The sequence below is a fragment of the Octodon degus genome, unplaced genomic scaffold (genome assembly GCF_000260255.1).
Source record: "Octodon degus isolate 3935 unplaced genomic scaffold, OctDeg1.0 scaffold00137, whole genome shotgun sequence".
NCBI classification, from domain to species: Eukaryota; Metazoa; Chordata; class Mammalia; order Rodentia; family Octodontidae; genus Octodon; species Octodon degus.
The window spans coordinates 483,031-501,751 of record NW_004524713.1 but is presented as its reverse complement, the minus strand read 5'-3'; the positions used below and the strand labels follow the sequence as shown (position 1 = coordinate 501,751).

The following is an 18,721-nucleotide window of genomic DNA, read 5'->3' as shown; positions in this document are numbered from 1 at the left end:
CTCAGCAAGTGCCTCATCAACAGCAAAGACAGATGTCCTGCTGCGGGATGCCACCGGACAGAATGGCTCTAATAACTACTGGGTCCATCTCCTCTCAATTATAGAATCTTTGCAAACCAGATGCCATTTCATAACCAAAACGTAGAACTTCTCTTAGGTGAAAAGCAGAAGACAAACTAGTTCCCCATCACTTTCGTTCTTTACTTGTCCTGTGGCAACTAATGAGGACAGAATCGGGGTGGGGAGGCAACACGGCTAGTTCTAAAAATAATTATGACTTGAGCTCAGTTTAGAAATCTTGTTTCTATGAAAATAAGGGACAAGAGCTTTTCGTTGCTATCATCTCTGCACCTAAAAAGCAAGAAACGCTGCTTTAAACACCCAAGTTATGGAATCTCATCACAGATTCTTACTTCTAGTCTTAAACATGCAAAATGATTTCTTTTTTGAGCTGCAATTATAAGAATTAAGCATACACATTTGGTAGAGGCTCAATTTTAAACAGGATGACTCCAAAAATTGGGGGCTCGTTCTTTCTTCACAGTGGAAGTAAGATCTGGATTACCTCTGCATAATCGTGCTTGGAGTTGAATTTTAACTTGCGTAGACCCTTATGCTTTCAAAGAGCAGTGTTAGAGAAGTAAACAAAACCGCATCGCACACGTTATCCCTCTCCTTGCCTCCCAAATCCTGTTTTAAATTAAAAGACGTGAACACCACTGATAGAGAAACAATTATCAATTATTTAATGCGAAGCACGGTAATAAATTCTGAAGCCAATTATTATGCATACACTGGAGGAAAAAACACATTACCCAACAGTTTGTTTTTGTAATGAAAATGGATCTGGCCACCTCCCCAGCTTGCTGCCCATGGCCCATGTCCTACCATTCCTCAAACAACTTCTATTACAGGTTGGTGGAAACAGTATGAAAAATAATGAGTCCTAGACACTATTAAGTTACTGGCTATCTAAGCACTTGTATTTGCTTATTCCCATCATCTTGTGCTGTGGCTTAATTTCAATCCACACATTCCTTTACAAGGCAAACAAACTCCCGCTGACATCTTCAACACTAACCAGCTAGAGGCAGTCCATTCTCCAGCACATCTGCACTAAGAGACTAATCTGAGATGGCACCAATTCCCTAGCCAAAAGGGATTCCTTCCCAAAGGGACTGTGTATCTTGGTGGCACTTAAATGTACTTTCACATTGGTAAAGGTGATGAGCCAATGATATCATGCTGCAGGGGTAGATGCCTGAAGCGTTACTGAAAGGTTGGGCAGATCCAACTGGAGCATGCACATGGAATGCAACTGGAGTCAAAGACCAAGTTCCAAGATCAAGCACATTATAATATTAAAGGAACAATGTACCCAGCAACATTGACTTCAAAACCAAAAGGAAAAAATCAACAAGAATTCATTACAGGGGCAAATTTCAAATACAGGGGCTAACGTGGCTCTACTAAAGCCTTGAAAGTGACTAATTTCTAATCAAACCAGCTAATACCACCAGGTGTCCTATTTGGGGTAATGCATCTATAAAAGCTCTAAATTTATTAGGGATGGTACAGGGAGAAGGGACTAACAATAAAAACTAGAGCTTCTAAAATTCTAGGACAACCCAACTGGATCAAAAGACATAGGCCAAGTCTACTCTATGATACCATCAATAATCAATAACTAAGGGAAGGAAAGTTGAGTAGGAAACAGATGAAAATGTATTTCTTCTCATCTAAGGGGTAGAATATCTTCTCAGATGGTAACTGTAGATCTTGATGCAATGATCCCAACAGTCCAAGACCAGCAGCTGCCCTTTTGGAGTGAGGGCAATGCCCACAGGACAGGTGAGGCCCTCTCGAATAAGGACACTGTAGCCCCCGCCTTTAGGAAAATGGAGGATTTCCTTGCGACTGCTGTCAGCCACGATGAGGTCACCTCGAGCATCCACACACATGCCAGCAATGCAGCGGAAATCCTCGTTCTCTGAGAAGAAGTGGCTAATCTGGCGACCAAGCTGCCCATCAGGGCCCACAGAACCAATGGAAAAACCCCCCTCCAGATGGTGCTCATTCTGCCGATTTTCCAGATTGAGGCCCAAACCCTGGGTGAAGTAGACAGTGCCTTCAGCATCACAGGTGACAAACTTGGGACGCACAGCGCTGCAGAGACAGCTGTACTTGACCACCCCTGCTCCTCGGTCAACAGTGAAACACCAAAGCTTTCCACCTTCCACGTCAGTTACCACAAACTGGCCAGATGGCAGGGCTGTGATGCCCCATGGTTTGCTCAGCTGGCTCCTGTGACAGGCCACACAGTGGCCGTCCAAGGTATATACCTTGAGGGAGTTGTCATAGCTGTCAGTCACACCAATCAGTCCCTGGCAGTTCATGGCCACTGACAGAGGAGTGAGATTGGGCAAATCAGCCCCAAGGAAACTCAGCACAAAGCTATCAATGCCACTGGGGCTGCGGCGGATCTCCTTCAAAAAGCCTTTGCGGGTAAAGACTTGTATGCGGTAGTTGCCACGGTCAGCAACCAGCACTTCTCCTTGACTGGTCACATAGAGACTCACTGGAAGGTTAAACATGCCTGGAGTGCTGCCCTTCGCCCCCATTTTCTTGAGAAAGAGGCACTGCTGGATATTAGAGGCCGCCTCAGAACCCCTCTGTTTGGCAGGTGAAGCCCTAGGGCTGGCAACTACTTCCTCAGGGCTCATGTCCATCTCTCTAAAAGTAACAGAAGTACAGGCAGCAGAAGCTGCCGCCTCTATGGCCCACGAATCCTCCATGTTAACTGTCCGAGGCTTCTTAACAGCCTGCCCAATTTGCAGAGGGCCAACATGACCCACCTTCAGAAGCTCCACATCCTGTAGCGTGAGTTCCCGGGGCAGGCTGGCAGTGAGCTCTGGCTCCTCCTCATCTGCTGTCTCCTCCAGCAGTGCTACATCGGCCTGCTTGATCTTGGCCAAAAAGTAGTCACAGCGAGATACAGCCTGCACCTCGGCAATGTTGAGCAGGTAACTCTGCTCCTCCACCACCTGACTATTGCACTTCTCGACTTCAGCCAAGGAGCCCGTGAAGAACTTCCGAGAGCGAGCCAGCTCGTCCTGGACTCTGCGTTCCTCATGCCCATACTCCTGAAGAACTGCTTTATATCTAGCTTGGAGGTCCTTAGAGACACCTTCCAAAGCCACCTTCCGCCGCTGCAGCTCCCCCATAAGTTCCCGAAGACGGGTCAACTTCTCTCCGAAGTCCCGACGCCGCTCCTCAGCAGCCTCTTTGACAGCGAGTGTGTTGTGGCTGGGAGGCTGGTGCTCTGCTTCCCGGCAGGGCTCGCACAACACCAAACCGCAGCTCCTGCAGAACTGCCGGGGAAGCCGCCGCCCACATGACCGGCACATGAGCAGGCCCACCGCCTCACTGAGCCCAGCTGTGTCAATGATCTTCAGCACCGTCAGGTTGTCTGTCAGCTGCGTGAGGCTTGTTATGCGAGTAATCTTGCTGCAAAAGGGGCATCGAACCCCATTGATGCTACTGGCCAGGAGCTTCTCCAGGCACTGGCGGCAGATGGTATGGCCACAGTGCAGGAGTTTGGGCCGCAGCTGCTCTTCCGTGAAGGACTCCATACAGATGGGGCATTCCAGGACCTCCCGGAGGGCATCCAGGTTCAGCTGCGAAGCGGCGGCTGTGGCCATTGTTCTTCTGTTCCAGGGTCTTGCTAGCAGAGCCCAGAATGGAACAGCTTAGTGTTCATGCCCCACAGACTCAAATTCCTAATGAAAACAAAAAAAGAAAGCATTATTCATTTTCCATTGCCGAAATAAATTAATTCATCAAGAAATATTTAGAGAATAATTACGATCAGTCAGTCAGTCATTCACATATGTAACACATACTGAGGTCAATTATGCAGCAGGTGATGGAGACAAAAGGGAAACGAAGCAGGCAAAGCACTACATCTAGGGCAGAAACTCAGAAGTAACCCAAACTTCCTAAAGTTGTTTCTCCATCATTCGAGAAACTGATATAGTGGTGTCTTTCATAAAAGACTTTATTAGGTTACAGGGTTCACTGTCATGGTTGAGACTTAGGAATTATCCAGAAAAACAGAAAGTTCTCATCATTAGCTTTTGATGATCTGCAAAACAATTCGACCAGAAAATTCATTACTTATGCATCTATCCATCTATCTTTGTCTAGGTATCATAAACTATGTGTAGAATATAGATTCTGTCTTCAGATGCTCAAAGTTTAAGAAAGAGATAAGGTAGAAGACAGTATCATAAATGGAATATAAACAAGATTGGTGGAAGTTTAGATGGAATCACTCTAAATCGAAAGAAAACAGAATTTTCAGGGGAAAGATGCCATTTGATGTCAGCCTCAAAGAAATGTAGAAAAATGCAGAGATGGGTGAAATGCGTAATCAGCAAAACACTCAGCTTTGAGAAACGTTGGTGAGCAGGGAAAAGACAAGTTTTCTGTGTTGGAAAGAGACCAGAAACAACCTCCTTTATTTTTCTCTTCTGCAAAATGAAAATAATAATGCATTTACAGGGTTACTGTATAGATTAAAATTAAGTAATACATGTACTACTCTATATGGAACACTAAGATTTGGCTCTGCACCAAAAATGATGTACATGAACCATGCTTCTCTCTTTAAATTATGGTGGACTGTATGGAGAAACAGATTAAAGGACCTGGAAAGGCAACCTAGGGAATGACTACAAAAAAATCTTCAGGGGCTAGGCAGGCACAGGGGACCGTGGTTCGATTGCTGGCACCACATGCTATGCCAGCCCCACCCTCAGGATGGGCTGAGCTGGCAAAAAAAAAAAAAAAAAAAAAAAAAAAAAATCTTCAGAGTCAAAGTATGAGTTTTTGAAACGTTCTGAAGGGCACAGTGAAACCACATGTTCTGATGCAGGAACAGGCAGAACGGGTGAGGAGAGAGAACACAGAGCAGCTAGTGTGAAAGTGACTGCAAAACAGCCTGGGGCGGATAACAGCAGTCTGACCTATGGAGCAGATATTAATAGAAAGAAGATCTATTTGGCCGCTATTCCAGAAATGTAATCAGTAAGACTTGGAAACTGAGTAGATTATGAGGAGGGCGTGAAGAGCTACAAGGGCCAAACATTCGAGGCTGCATGGTTTTAAAAGCAGTAGTTCCTTATTAAGACATTGTACGTCTGGCTTGGAATCCTCCCACTCTCCTCACATACGCTCATGGATCTGACCTGGCGAGAGCTCACTGCTCGGCAGCCTTGCGTCACCGTCAATGTACATGCCAAATTAGAACGAATAAGGGCCGGCCACGTAACTCAGCCAATCAAAGTGCCTGCAAGCAGGCGCAGGGGGCAGGGGTTTGATCCCCTGGGGGCACACTGAGATAGCTGAGACTGGGTGTGGAGCACACGCATGCTTGTAATCCCAGCTCTTGGGAGGCTGTAAACAGGTAGATGACTACAAGTCTGATCTAATAGTGAGATCCTGCATACCCTGTAGACCCTTTGCTAAAATAAATAAATAAGAACAAATGTATCTAGCAAGGTGAGGCACATGGCTAAACACAGCCTCCGAGGGGCAAACCCTACAGCTGCATCTGTGCACTCTCATCATGTACAGACGACACACTACATGAAGGAGGAGGTGGAGGATCAGTCAGCTTAGTTTAAAGAAGAACGAGCTAGCTAAGGAAACCTCTGTTCATATCATCAACGTTTTCTAGTGGTACAAAAAGGCAATGCACATGTGGAGATACATATTACAACTAATTTCTACCTTCTTTACCTTGAGTAAAGGTACCCTGCATTTTCACAAATAGCAGCAAACAGTGGTACGACGCAGAACAGATATCTTCATTGTTTAACCCAGTATTAAATTCCAAGCTTTTTTTTTTTAACTGTCATGTAACACTTCCTCTAAGTGTTCTCTAGACCAATAGACAAGGCCCTGAGAAATGCTGTCTTTATAAAACAATTCTCATTCTTCTCATGAAAAAAGAACAATACGACTCAAGCCCATGTCTCCACAAAATCACAAATCAGCACATATCATGAATCCAAAATGCTTCATGTGGGTATCTGTAAAGGCTAAATTCTTATAGCTCATGTAGGGGGGTGGGCAACAGTATAGAAATCTAACAAAGTAAATCAGTATCAGTGCAAACCTTCTCAATTCTAACCAATAGCTTCACTGTCTCTTCTATCATCTGGGACAACAGACTGAGGGCAACATTTGGTGTTTGGATCCAGAGCTTGGTACCTTACAGTGTGCAGGGACATCTGTTCTTCCCAGAGCTGGCACTGCAGATCAGCTAATTAAACAAGTCTGCCAACTTGTAAAAATACAGTACCAGCAAATTCTTTCCCTCGCTTTCAGGAATATCATATCACCTCTTTCAATTAAAAAGCTTCCTACCTCTCTGTCTAAACCATCAGCTTTAAAAATGAATTTACTACACTGACATCCACACCCAAAATTATCTCACCTGTCTAAAGCACACCAGGTCTTCTGAGGATGGGAAAAACGTCTGCCCAGAAGCTGCTGTGCTTTGCTAGGGAAACGTAAGCTCGGATTATTAAAGAACCAGGCAGAAAGAGTCTGAGACCTGGAAAAAGTCCAAATCATGACCTAAAAACAAGAACCTTCAGAGGGTTCTTAGCTTGGAATAGAAGAAACGGGCAGACGCAGCTTCTCTGCTCTACAGGAGTACGTGCGACTGTAACTGGTAATACTAAAAATGACTCAAGGGGAAGCTCAGTTTGGTATGTTTCCCTGCAAAGATGACACAAGTGGAAAAAACAAAACAAAACAAAACAACTGTCTTATCACCCAGAGTCTTCACTAAGCTGTCCATTTTCTGCCAGCTAGGATCTGTGACCAACCAGAGAGAAACAGCGACCAGAGTATTTATAATTTTGTTACACGTTTCTGTTGCATCTTTTGTACTGTCAAGATTTAATCACTTCCCTCCTCTAACCCCCAGGGTACGCCCTTCCTGTACCTCTTTGATACAATGATTTCTATTACACATACTGCCATCAGCACCTCTCTTGGGCTCCATGTAAGAATATACTCCTTCAACTGTGTCTGCTTTAGCTGCTCTAAGACTCAGGAAATTTTGGTAATATTAATCCAGCCTGGTCTCTTCTCTTATGACACTCCCAGGTTGTTCCCAGTCCATGAAATAAGTAATTAGGGTAGTAGAGAAGGCAAAGAACAAACAAAACAAAAGCAACATAAACTCTGCAGTCCGGCAGAACTCAGATAAGTCCTAATGCTCTTTTAAAGATGTGGGTTAAATAGCACGTTATTAACTTCTCTACACTACACCTGTTTCTTTTAATTTATAAAATATTACTGTGATGACTGGGGATAACACATATGAATTACTTAGCTTGATACTGATGAGTATACAATGAAAGGATGCTTTTTACCATAACTGTAACAATCAGGAACAACATTAATAATGACCATCAGTACCAGTATTAACAAAGAATTGAGTTTACAACTAAAGTTGGAAAGAATGAGTAATTTTTCTTTAAATGGAAAGGAATGGCATATAAAGAATAATAAAAGGACGGGTCAGTTTTGGAGGAACTGGATTAAGAATGCTAAACATTCAGACTAGAAGCTTATAGGCAACTCAATTCACAGCTTCTCTTGACTCAAAGGAAGCTGCGGTAGCTCCTTCCAGCAGGATTAAAGACTGTTACCATCAGACTGTTACGTGTCTAAAAGTAGACATGAAGTGATCTCAAAGAGCAATATACAGGAGCAAACGAAGACCAGACAAGGGAAACGAACGCCACAAATCATTCGGCAGAACTAGGGCTAAAAGGCAGGAGCTAGGAGCGAGCAGTACTGCACAGACGAAGTCAGTGGACAGCAGTCAGCAAGCATTCTGAATCCAAATCCAAACTAACGCTGGGGATCTGGGCAAGTTATTTAATTTAACCTAGCTTGCAGTTTGTCTATGAAAAGAGTCTCTAAAACAGTACCTTCCTTGCATGGCTATTTTTGTAAAGCCTGCGTTTATATGTATCAAACACTTACTACAGCTCCAAGCCAGGCATAGTAATAGCTGTGCAGAAACACAATTTTTTATTATTCCTTGTTATTATTGGCAGTGGTAGCAGCTGCCACTGCCACCCCCTATCACCCAGCCTATAAGAAATGAAGAGGGACTTTTCAATAGGCCGGCTGCACCTATAGTATTGTATAATTTAAATAATAAAAATTCAGTCTTCTTGGAGACTGTTTAACCTTATCTTAAAAACAAGTTAGAGACAATCCCAGGTTTCAAGTGCTCACTCAGTCCTAAAGTCTGAGTCACATGGTCTTTTTCTAACTGTGTCCACTTCATTGTCTCTATTTTCTGCACTGTATCAGTGGCTCACTCACCTGTACTCATGGTGGCTTGGATCAAGAGCAAAACTGGAGAACCTAAGTTGATTAATTAAAAACAGTCTAAGCCCTTGACTCACCCTGAGGCTCACTGCCCCAACGAGGCTCATTACCCCAATAAAAGACATTTAGCTTTCTGGGGGAAAAAAAATAGTCTTTACTGAGCATCTGCTATGAGTCCTCCTGTGGAAAAGACTGATATTTTTGAGAAAGAAATGTACAGAAAAAGCGCTTTCACATTTAAACTAGAAAAGTAAGCTACTATGCTTTCTTTCACAAGTTTGATTCTTCTAGTAATGTACTCTACTGGTTTGACTTTTATTTTTTTTTGCATGGTTTATTACTTTTCATGTCAGCTTTCTATATCTATTCCTCATGCATTTTTAACAGAATGCTGATCAAGAACTTAACAACTTCCATGCCTCAAAGGTCACTCACTAACAAGACTGGTTTTCAGTAAGTCAGTGAGATTATCACCTGATATTTACCCAGTCAGGACATTTAAAATACCTGCACACAGCCAAGGAAGATACTGCCATGTCCCCCAAGTTGTATCAGTATGGGACATTTAAACAAATCAGAAGGAAACTTTTGGTTAAGCTGAATCAAGGTCAGATTAAAACAACAACAGAGCTTACTGGAAAAAAATGTTTCACTGTTTTGGCTATTTTTCTCGAAAACTTATTGAAAGAACTAAAAAAGTTTTGCTTGGAAAGGGGTGTAGTTTAGACTCAATCCCCAATACAAAAAAAAAAAAAAAAAAAAAAAAAAAAAACCACAAAAACAAACAAACAAACAAAAAAACAACCCCACAACATTCCTGTAATCATCACAGACATTTTGATGATATCTATACTGTCAAAATGACTCAAAGGATCTAAAACAAAGTTAAAAAAAAAAAACATCCAAGTCTTTTGCCAAGGGACTTCTAATTCAACCACTCAACTCTTACAGTTCATTTCGCTGCATATGTGATCATTTAATCTTAAGTTTTTTCTAGTTTTTGCAGTACTAAGAATAAACTCAAGGCCTCTTTGTCAAGCCCTCTACCACTGAGCTACATCTCCAGCCCTAATCATGAGATTTTTGATTAAAGGATTAAGAAGCAGATACTGAGAATAATATAGGAGGAGATGGGAATTTGAAAAACACTTATGGTTATCAACAATGTGGCAAGACAAGACTTCAGTTTTCTTCGGCTTTACCTTTATCCTGTAACTGAGAACTCTCATAGAATGATTTTTATTTGCTAAGTATCCAAAACTTTTTGTACATTGTTCTTATTGTCAAAACTTTGTGAAAAATGTTATTCCTTTTTACAAGGAAAACAATGTTCATCAAAAAGTGACCTATCTAAGGTCTAAACCAAAGTAGTGTTTAGTAAAACACTAACCAAAATGTCCATGTGTAAATGAAACCAGCCATAAAGCCACACTGACATAAATATATTACACTTACCTAGCTGATTAGAGTACCGCTCCCTCCAGGCATAGTCTGGCTGAGGAGCTGGTAACCACATCAAGGAATAACTTAAATCTCACTTTTCTCTAATACAGGACATAATGGAGGGAACGTCACAAAGGAGATGTATCAGTGTGCACGGAAGATGATCCATTTCAAGAGCCTTGTACACTTTTGGCTTCTAACCACTCTGTAGACGTCAGGATAGGGAATTTTAAAAGATCTAATAAAGTTAGCATGATGTAATCTAAGAGTCAAATAAAACAAGGGCTTGATTCCTCTCTAACCCCTTACTATGTAGCCCAGGCTAAGTTACTCAATTTACTAGTTTTCTGATTACAAAATAATACTTAAGATTGTTGGCAAAGTTGGGGCCAGGATTTACTGAGCTAATACAGCTATTAAGCCCTCAGTAAATACAACTATTTGTATTTTTTTATAGATTGAGGCTGACAGAACAAGTGTTTGACCAAGGTCAGACAGAAAATTAGGAAGCAAAGAGTTTGAGCTTCAAGCTTCTGATTATGAGGATAACTCAATTCTTATTACATATTATTGTCAAGCATGAGTGTAGCTCTTCTAGCTAAGTCTAAATCAACTTTGACAACACTATACCTAGTTGTTCTGCTGACAGAGCCAGTGCTACTGTTCTGTCACAGAGGAAGGAATCCCAAAAGAGATCATTCAGAACAGTACTAACTCTCCTTCAAAGTATGCTTGCCTTCAGCCTGATGTGTACTACATGGTGTGTTTTGGAGTCAGTGGCCTCATCCTACAGGCCCTGGACTCATCTACCTGCTATCCTTAAGTTCCTCCACTTACCTATCCCACTGCTCCTGGTCTAAAAACAAGGCAAAAAAAAGGTGCAAGGCTCCTCTCTACCTAAAGAGAGAGATTTATCTGCTTACAGTATATATGTAATAATATTCACTGGACCATTCTCCTTTCTATTAAGAGAACAGGCTGAGAAAATAAGACTGAAAAGACTCAAATAAAAGACCAACAAAGGTGAGAATGTGCATTATGAGAATCTGGGTATTAGCTTAACTCTGACATATAGATATAGCTCTAAATAGGCTATTATAAACTGAATGAGAAGCAGACCGAGCAACTCAGTGATATACGAAGAACTCCCATCTTTTAGAAAACAAAACAAAAACAGTAAAGTGATATTAAAAAACTAAAAAGTTCTGAAATGTGAGCACTTACTGTTCACTCAACACTAGGTATTCAGATTTGGTTCACTAAATCCTCACAACAGTATCATACCATTAATTCAATGCATCCAAAAGTTTAGTTCATTCAAGACTACAAAGTCAGGACAACACAGAGCCAGGATTGGAACCCAGAGCACCTGACTGTAGAGCAAGGTGACTCAATTTGGCATTATTGACATTCTGGGTCACACAATTCCTTGCTGTGAGGGCTGTGCTATGCATTATAAGATAACAGTGTCTCCCCACTAGAGGCCAGTGGAACCTCCCCACCTGTGACAACTAGAAATGTCCTCTGAGGGATGAAATCCCTCCTTGTTAAGACTTACTGCTTTAAAACATAGCACAGGTCTGAATGCACAATACATGAGCCAACCCCCTTTCTGTTTGTGTCACAACACAAACATTTCATTCACAGAACCACTGCCTCTTTGAGCTATAATAAACCTTATGGGATTAATATTCCATGCCTCCTCACACAGGTCTCATACACCTGTTATTATGACTTGGGGTGTAAAGAGACAAGAAGGAGTAGCAGATGACCTTGAGTGGTTTCCTATCTTACCTCTCTAGTTTTGACCATCCTCTTCTCTAAAGACTTACACTTTCAGCAGGCACTGGAAAGAGTAGGATGGAGCAGAGCAAGTGGCAATATCATGCCTATATCCAGATAAAGGATCTTGATCAATAAGTAGGAAGACTCTGCCTTTCACAGAGAATGTCTACTTTATTCCTAAACCCCTGAACTCTGTTAAACTTCATGCACTTATACATAGTTTCATAGATTACTTTTAGGTCTTTGGGTTGCCAGAACTACTCCTGATTCCCACGCAGAGGTCAAGAAAATCCCTTTAGTAGCCTAAGAAACTGACCCACAAGTGCACTTAAATTTCACAGCCTAGTTAAGGAATCTTTACCCCATCATTCAACTTCTCCAAACCCTGTTCCTACCCTCTTGCAATTTAGAATTTCGATCTTTTGAGTTATTATTCATTCATGTGTCTCCCAACCTCTCTGACATATTCTTTAATCCTTTTTCCAAATCTCTGTAGCCTTCAATCTTGCATCCCAGCTCAATGGCCCAATCCTACACCTCAGATTTCTGCCGGTCTCCATCTGTGTCCCCATCCCCCGCATTCTATCAGGCGCTGTGCCGCCTTCAAACCCTACTCCTTCCTCCCTCCAACCTCCAGTGATGCTTTCAAAAACCTTTGCCAGGTTTCTTCTTTTGGCTGACAGCATAATGCTTTCTACGGATCCCCCCAGATCCTGCTCTGGAAATCCCTTTATCTTTAGCAATGAGATTCTGCTTCCTCTGATCTCAGATCTTGTCTTCCTCTCCAAATCCCTATCGCCCCCAGATTTCCTCCAAGCTCCCGAGATTTCTCACTTCAAATCTCATGGCCTCCCCAAATCATCATTCATCTGAAATTGTGCACCGTGACCCTTGCAGACGCCTCCGATTCCCTTTTGTGTCCAGCGGCTGCACCTTGTCTTCTCAGGGCCCCTACATTACCTCATAACGTCCCGAGACGCTGCCGCTGAGAATCTTCGCAGAGCCCCTTGCTCCCCTCCCCCTGCTGCAGCTCCTCGGAGCTCCTCAGCTCTGTGCAATCCCTCCCCAGCAGCCCCGCAGCCCCATCCCCACCCCCACCCAGCCCTGCCTCTCAGATTCGGCCTCAGACCCTGCCATTCGGGCAAGCGACCCCCCGCCCCGCCCTGCCGCTCAGCCACAGCCAGCGACCACGGCCGCAGACTCGGGTCCCGGACCCTCCTTCCCGCCCCCTACCTGACCGCCCGTGGCTCCGACACGTCCACCGCAGCCAGCCCACCGCCCGCCGCTCGATGCGCCTGCGCCGCGGCGCTCCCCCTCCTCGGGCGCCAATTGGCAGAACCGCTTGTCTGTCACTGTGCCCGCCCCCCCCTCCCGAGGCATGCTGGGACTTGTAGTCCTGAGAGCCCGGTGAGGAGCAGGAGGTGGCTGAGGGCCGAGTCTCCCTGGCTGGAGGCTTTAGCAACACCCGAAGCAGGCTTCTTCCTCTTCGCGCGCGAGAGGAAACTCAGGCCCAGGACCGCAAGGGCTCTGCCCGAGTTGTCTCAGCGAGTCGAAAGCCAAGCCGGAACTCGCGGGTCGACTCCGTCCCAAGGTCGCAACTCCTTCACTGAACCGTGACCTCCAGGAGTGCAGGACCTCGGTAACCTCAAAAGAGCCGGGACTCCTGGGAGAAGGGCCTCTCGGAACCTCAGCTTTCCCATCCGAGAGATGGGGCAGGAGAAGACAAGCTCCTGCCCCGACGCGGGCTCTTCCAAAGGCAGTGCCTGCGGCCCTGTGCTCCTGCCACCCACGCGCCTCCCTGTAGGGACTTGCGCTGAGCAGCGAGCCCTGCCCCGAAGGAGTCTCTGGTCTGCGCGCTGCTGGGAGACCGAGGCGGGGCGGAGGGGGAGCGGGCATCGTGGGCCCCGCGCCTGCCTGCCTGCCTGCCAGGGGCAGCTGACCTGGAGCCCGAGCCGAGGCCAGCTTCGGGGCGTGGGGCCGGAGGGAGCGTCCGTACCGGGTCGGGGCTGATCTGCCCTCTGCCTGGCAGGACCTGCCTTCCCTAGAGTAGTTGGAGGCCAGTCAACCTCTCAGACTGTGTAGCTCAGGAGCACAAAGGGGTCTCAAGTACTGTAATCTCCGTCCGCTTGGTATCGAAATTTCACGTAGCAGTGTAACCCTGCACAATGATTAAACAGAAACAATAATAAAACTTAACTCTTTAAGGGTTTTCTGAGTGGACACAACTATACATTTCACCAGCCTAGCTCATTGTCATAACAGCACTTTAAAATAAAGTGACTGATACCTGTGTGATTAAACAACACGGTCACTAGTTCCTAAATGTTAGAACCTTGTTAAACCCAATTCGGAGAGCCAGGCATGGTACCCAGTGCCACTCAACCCAGCTACTCAGGAGGCTGAGGCAAATGGATCAGAAATTTGAAGACAGTTTGGGCAACCCAGTGACACTTTCCCTCAAAGTAATATTTTAAAGGAGCTGAGAGTATAGCTCAGCATTTTAGCTAGCATGTGAAAAGAACCTGGGTTCAATCCCCAGTCACACAAAATCAGAAAAACAAAACAAATCAAAACTATGTAAACTCGATTTTAAGAATTGTTTTATCTCCAAATGAAAATGGGATTTGGTATGAGGATTAATCCAGATCATGACTGATTTGTACTGACTTTTTCATAAATTAAAAAAAATGTAATTAGTTTTTACACCTTCTGGGCTGCTGGCTCCATAATTCCTAGCCTTCAGCATTTCAGGTTTTAGACTGAACAGGAGGTTTGATTGACATATTTCATGGCCCTTTGAGCAGGCCTCCCAGGGACTCTGGACTCCTTGATTGGAAGCCTCAACAATGGACTAGCAATCCAGAGCCATCTGGGTTTCCTCAGATAGATCATGAGTAGATTGAGTGAAAATTGGACTGAGAAGAGATCCCAGTTGGAGACTGAAAGACGTAGAGTACTTTTGATTGAAATTGGCAACTGATGCATACAGAGAGAACCCTGGAAAGTCAGAGGAAGGGGCTTGTGCTTTCCTGACCTCGTGCTCCTGGTAACTGTGTTGTGCTCACTGCATGAGGACCTGTAGCCTTGATGTTTTCTCACAAAGCATATACTAGTTGGACTTAAATTATTCATTACCTATGGCCTTCACCAGTGAGATGTGTATTTCCTGAAGGACACTGCCTCCTCGGTTAGCCTAATGCTCAACTGAACATAGCAGTAAGATTTGCTGAGTAAAGAAGTCAGAACAAAATGTGACCTGAGGCAAGCCACATTTCCTGTTTTACCTGGAGTTATTCTAGCAGCAGAATAACTCAGTGGGATCAGTCAGGTAAGAGTTGGCCATTTATTGAGCATCTTTAATAGATACTTTATAGATACTTATATCACTGTCTCTTTAACAATTCCTCAAGTAGAGAGCAGTAGCTTCATGTTGCAAAAGAGGTACCCAGTAGATGAAAGAATTTGCTTAAAGTCAACATCTAGGAAGTGGCAGCATTAGAGTACAAACCCAGGCCCGTTAGCCCATGACATACTCTGAAACACCAGCCCAGAGATACCAATATTTAAGGGCACAAGCCGTCTTTCCATTTATTAAGGTTGATAAGATTCAAAAGAAGGCCGGGGAGATAGCTCAGTAGAATAAGCACTTGCCTGGCAAGCACAAGGGCCTGAATTTAAAAAAAAAAAAGATTCAAAAGAAAAGGTAATACTTAGAGATGGTGATTGTCTCAGTTACTCTTCTTTCATTGCTGGGGCAAATATCTGACACCCAAAATGAAGAAAGGACAGGTTTGTTTAGCTCAGTTACTGGAGTTCACAGTACATACTTGGCTGGCTCCAAGGCAGGGTGGCACAGGGCAGAAAGCATCCAGTTCATGATGGTGGAACAACAATGGCAACAGAGAGAGAGAGAGAGAGAGAGAGAGAGACAGAGACAGAGACAGAGACAGACAGAGAGAGAGAGACAGTCTGTGTCTCTGTCTCTCTTATATTGCATTTAGGCTCTCTACCCCAGGTTGGGTGTAGCACTCACACCCATAATCTCAGCCGTACTAAGACCTTTAATCTTTAATCGCAGTGGATCACCCATAATCCCAGTGGATCATGAGTTAATCTTAAACTCTAGAAGTCCCTGCCCCATGACTGCATGAGTCTTTGGGGGGAAAACTAGACACAAACCATAACAGTGATACTTAGGAAATCAGGCGATGCCTGTACATTTTGACTCTCCTTATGATCACCTGGTATAATTCTTTCAAGGCAATAATTTTCTCTCGCTGATCTGAGCAATGTTACCAGAAGAGTGGGAAATGGTATCTTCCCTGGATGTCTACCAGTTGGAGGTTCAATTTGGTTTATTCCACTAGAACCTCAGAGGCTTTTGGGTAGGGGTGTATGTCCACCTATATGCTATTACAGGTAGAAGATATCAGAAAATTGCTGTCAGATGGTTTCTAACTTATCCTTTCTCAAACTAGGCAGGGAGAAGAAAGCACTGTCCCGCAAAGCCATAGTTAACAGCTCAGAGATCCAGTTCAGAACTGTACACACGCACACGCGCGCACGCACACACACACTCACACAGAGCATATATTGATATTGATGTCTTCCCAATCATAGAGAAGAACTCATGGTACTTCTGAAAGCCCAAGGATAAAACTCAAGGTTGCCTTTAAAAAATCCTTTTCTTGGGGGCCAGGGAGATGGTTCAGTAGAATAAGCGCTGGCCTGGCAAGTGCAAGGGCATGAGTTCAATTCCCAGTTCCGAAAAAAAAAAAAAAAAAAAAAATCCTCTTCTTACTTAAAAGATAATGTGTGTGCATTTGACTGTCTTTCTTAATGTTGAAATTACTGATTGAATTGATTGCCACACTTCCCATAAAAATTGCAGAGTAAAGTAAGCCCTCCAGGGATCTGTACTCACTTTTATATTACAGTTTTTCATATGCTGGCACAATATTAACATCCCTCTTAAACATTTTAAAGATACTCTTTGTGGAGTCTTTATTCAGAATTTTAATATAATGGTTTTTCATTTCACATTTAAACCACTTGTATCAGTTACTTAGAACAAAGTCACAAACTGCCACAAAGTCCGTGGCTTAAAACGGGTCCGTTTTTGTTTTTTTCCTCACGGTTCAGGAGATGTAAAGTCTGAATTCAAGGTGTACACAGGCCGAGGTCAAGCCAGAGCCTTGCTTATTCTAGCTTCTGGTGGCGTTGGGCATTCCTTGGTTGGTGAACCCCAGTCCCACTGGAGTAAGGGGCTGGCCCACTCCAGGGTGGGTGAAGTCAGCTTAACTGATTACGTCTATGACATTCTGAATTACAAATTAAAGTCACATTTTGATACCCTAGGAGCTGGGTCTTTAAAACATCTTTTTTGAGGGAAACAGCTAAACACTGTTTCCTCCATTTCTAAAAAAAAAAAAAAAAATGGTTTTCTTTCACTTTGAAACAGGGTTTCCTGACTCGCAGTACTGTTAAGAGCAAAATGAGATCTTAGTTATAAAATGCTTGGATCGAAAATGCTTACTATTTTGCCTGACACGTACTTTCAGTATTCATTATGTTACATTTGTTATTATTGCAATAAGTTTGTGGTCTAAGTACACCATCATGTAGGAAGAAAGAAGGCTTTGTAGGCAGGTAAAGCACCAACTCCAGCTGCCTGGAAGGTATTTTGGGACGGATAAGATGATGTGAAGTAGTTGCTTGGTGACTTGTAACAGCTGAAGCATTGCAACCTCAGGCAATTTAGCATCTTTGTTCTTCATTTGTATCCTCCACAAAATGGGAATAGTAGTAGTTATCTGCCACATAGAACTATGAATATTAGATGACCCAGTAGATCTAAAAGGTTTAGTCCTACTTGGTAAAGAATAAGTACTCTATGAATGTTAAACATGGTTGTCATTAATAATATTGTTACCCAACATGTAACTCAGTTGTGCTCCAAATTTTCTGATCAAGAAGATTATGGAGCCACAGAATGTGTTCGATGATCTAAAGTGAGCCTGGAGAGAGTCACATGAAGAGAAAAAACATTTTCTCAAGTCTTCACAGAGAGCAAATTGTTCAAGCAATGGCTGTGACTCATCCTCATGTCAGACACTGACAAAAGGATGTACAAAAGGCGGTACAGGGCTACAGGATAAATCCTGAGAGTACTTGGCTGACCTTATCAGATACCAAAGTTACACATCTTGGTATATAGGTCTTGCTATATCTTGGTCTTAACCATCCAGCAGAAAAGTGTAAAAATGAGGTATATAAAGTGAATCCATGTTGATACAATGAGCTGTAGGGGGCTCGGCTCAATAACTTCTGAGGATGACCCACTAATATTATAGACTGCTGGACAGTGTTGGATTGTTTGGTTGAGTTCAAACACCTATAGTATTTGGATGCCAGTAGAATATTCACCTCTGACAGGACAAAAAAGTAAATAAAAATAAAAATTTTAAAAAATAATATTGTTACCAATGTCATTATTCTCAACAAAAAGACTCCTTTTCCTCACTTATTAGCAACTTAATTATGAGGAGAAGAGGAATGTTTTGCTTACAGAATAGAGGAGGAAAAAAGTTAGGAATTTAAATTCTCATACCTCCTAACCAAATTTGTCTGAATCTAGAGGTTTGCGATTAATAGAATTTTCATGAAATAATGTAAAGTTATATAGACATTCCTCATTTAATGACCTACCTGCTTAACAGCTGGGTTACGACCCACCAAGGGGCCCTGTTTGAACTTAGCCCCTGCTGCTTGGCTTATGACCCACATTTAACATAGGGCTGTGATGCAGGAGCAAGAGCGGCTGTGCAGCCTTGTGGTGACCTCTTCTACAGTTCAGTACTATGCAGTACTTTATAATTTTTGTTGATTGTACTGCATAATACTATAGTTTTATGTTTTATACATTCCCATACTGCATGTAAGAGACATGCAAATAAAAGCAAAGTCATCAAGTTGGAGTTTCTTTTGACCATTTCTTTTTTCTGAATATTGTCATGTATTTAGTATATGTTTAATTCCTTTATTTTTTCCCCTGTATTTAGGACAGGGT

General features: G+C 43.2%; 2 protein-coding genes across 9 annotated transcripts in view; one reads left to right on the top strand and one right to left on the bottom strand.

Annotated features, from left to right (window-relative positions):
- Astn2 (astrotactin 2) overlaps positions 1-18,721 on the top strand; it is a 1,030,147-nt gene that overhangs the window by 719,424 nt on the left and 292,002 nt on the right. Inside the window, exon 1 of one of the 6 annotated variants that reach the window (XM_023701579.1) lies at positions 13,076-14,980. The exons of the other annotated variants lie outside the window; for them this stretch is intronic. The gene's annotated coding sequence lies outside the window, so the exon portion shown is untranslated. Of the gene's footprint in view, positions 1-13,075; positions 14,981-18,721 lie in introns of those variants that run through there. 6 annotated transcript variants of the gene reach the window in all.
- Trim32 (tripartite motif containing 32) lies at positions 730-12,934 on the bottom strand. 3 transcript variants are annotated; one of them, XM_023701581.1, is made up of 3 exons: positions 12,886-12,917; positions 11,662-11,756; positions 730-3,779 (listed from the first exon to the last, which is right to left on the bottom strand). In XM_023701581.1, the coding sequence occupies exon 3, from the start codon at positions 3,699-3,701 to the stop codon at positions 1,740-1,742; it is 1,962 nt and encodes a 653-aa protein (XP_023557349.1). In that variant the 5' UTR covers positions 3,702-3,779; positions 11,662-11,756; positions 12,886-12,917; the 3' UTR covers positions 730-1,739. The 3 variants fall into 3 exon arrangements, with proteins under 3 accessions (XP_023557349.1, XP_023557348.1, XP_023557350.1); XM_023701580.1 differs by lacking the exon at positions 11,662-11,756 and having other exon boundaries at positions 12,886-12,934; XM_023701582.1 differs by lacking the exons at positions 11,662-11,756; positions 12,886-12,917 and adding an exon at positions 9,880-9,963.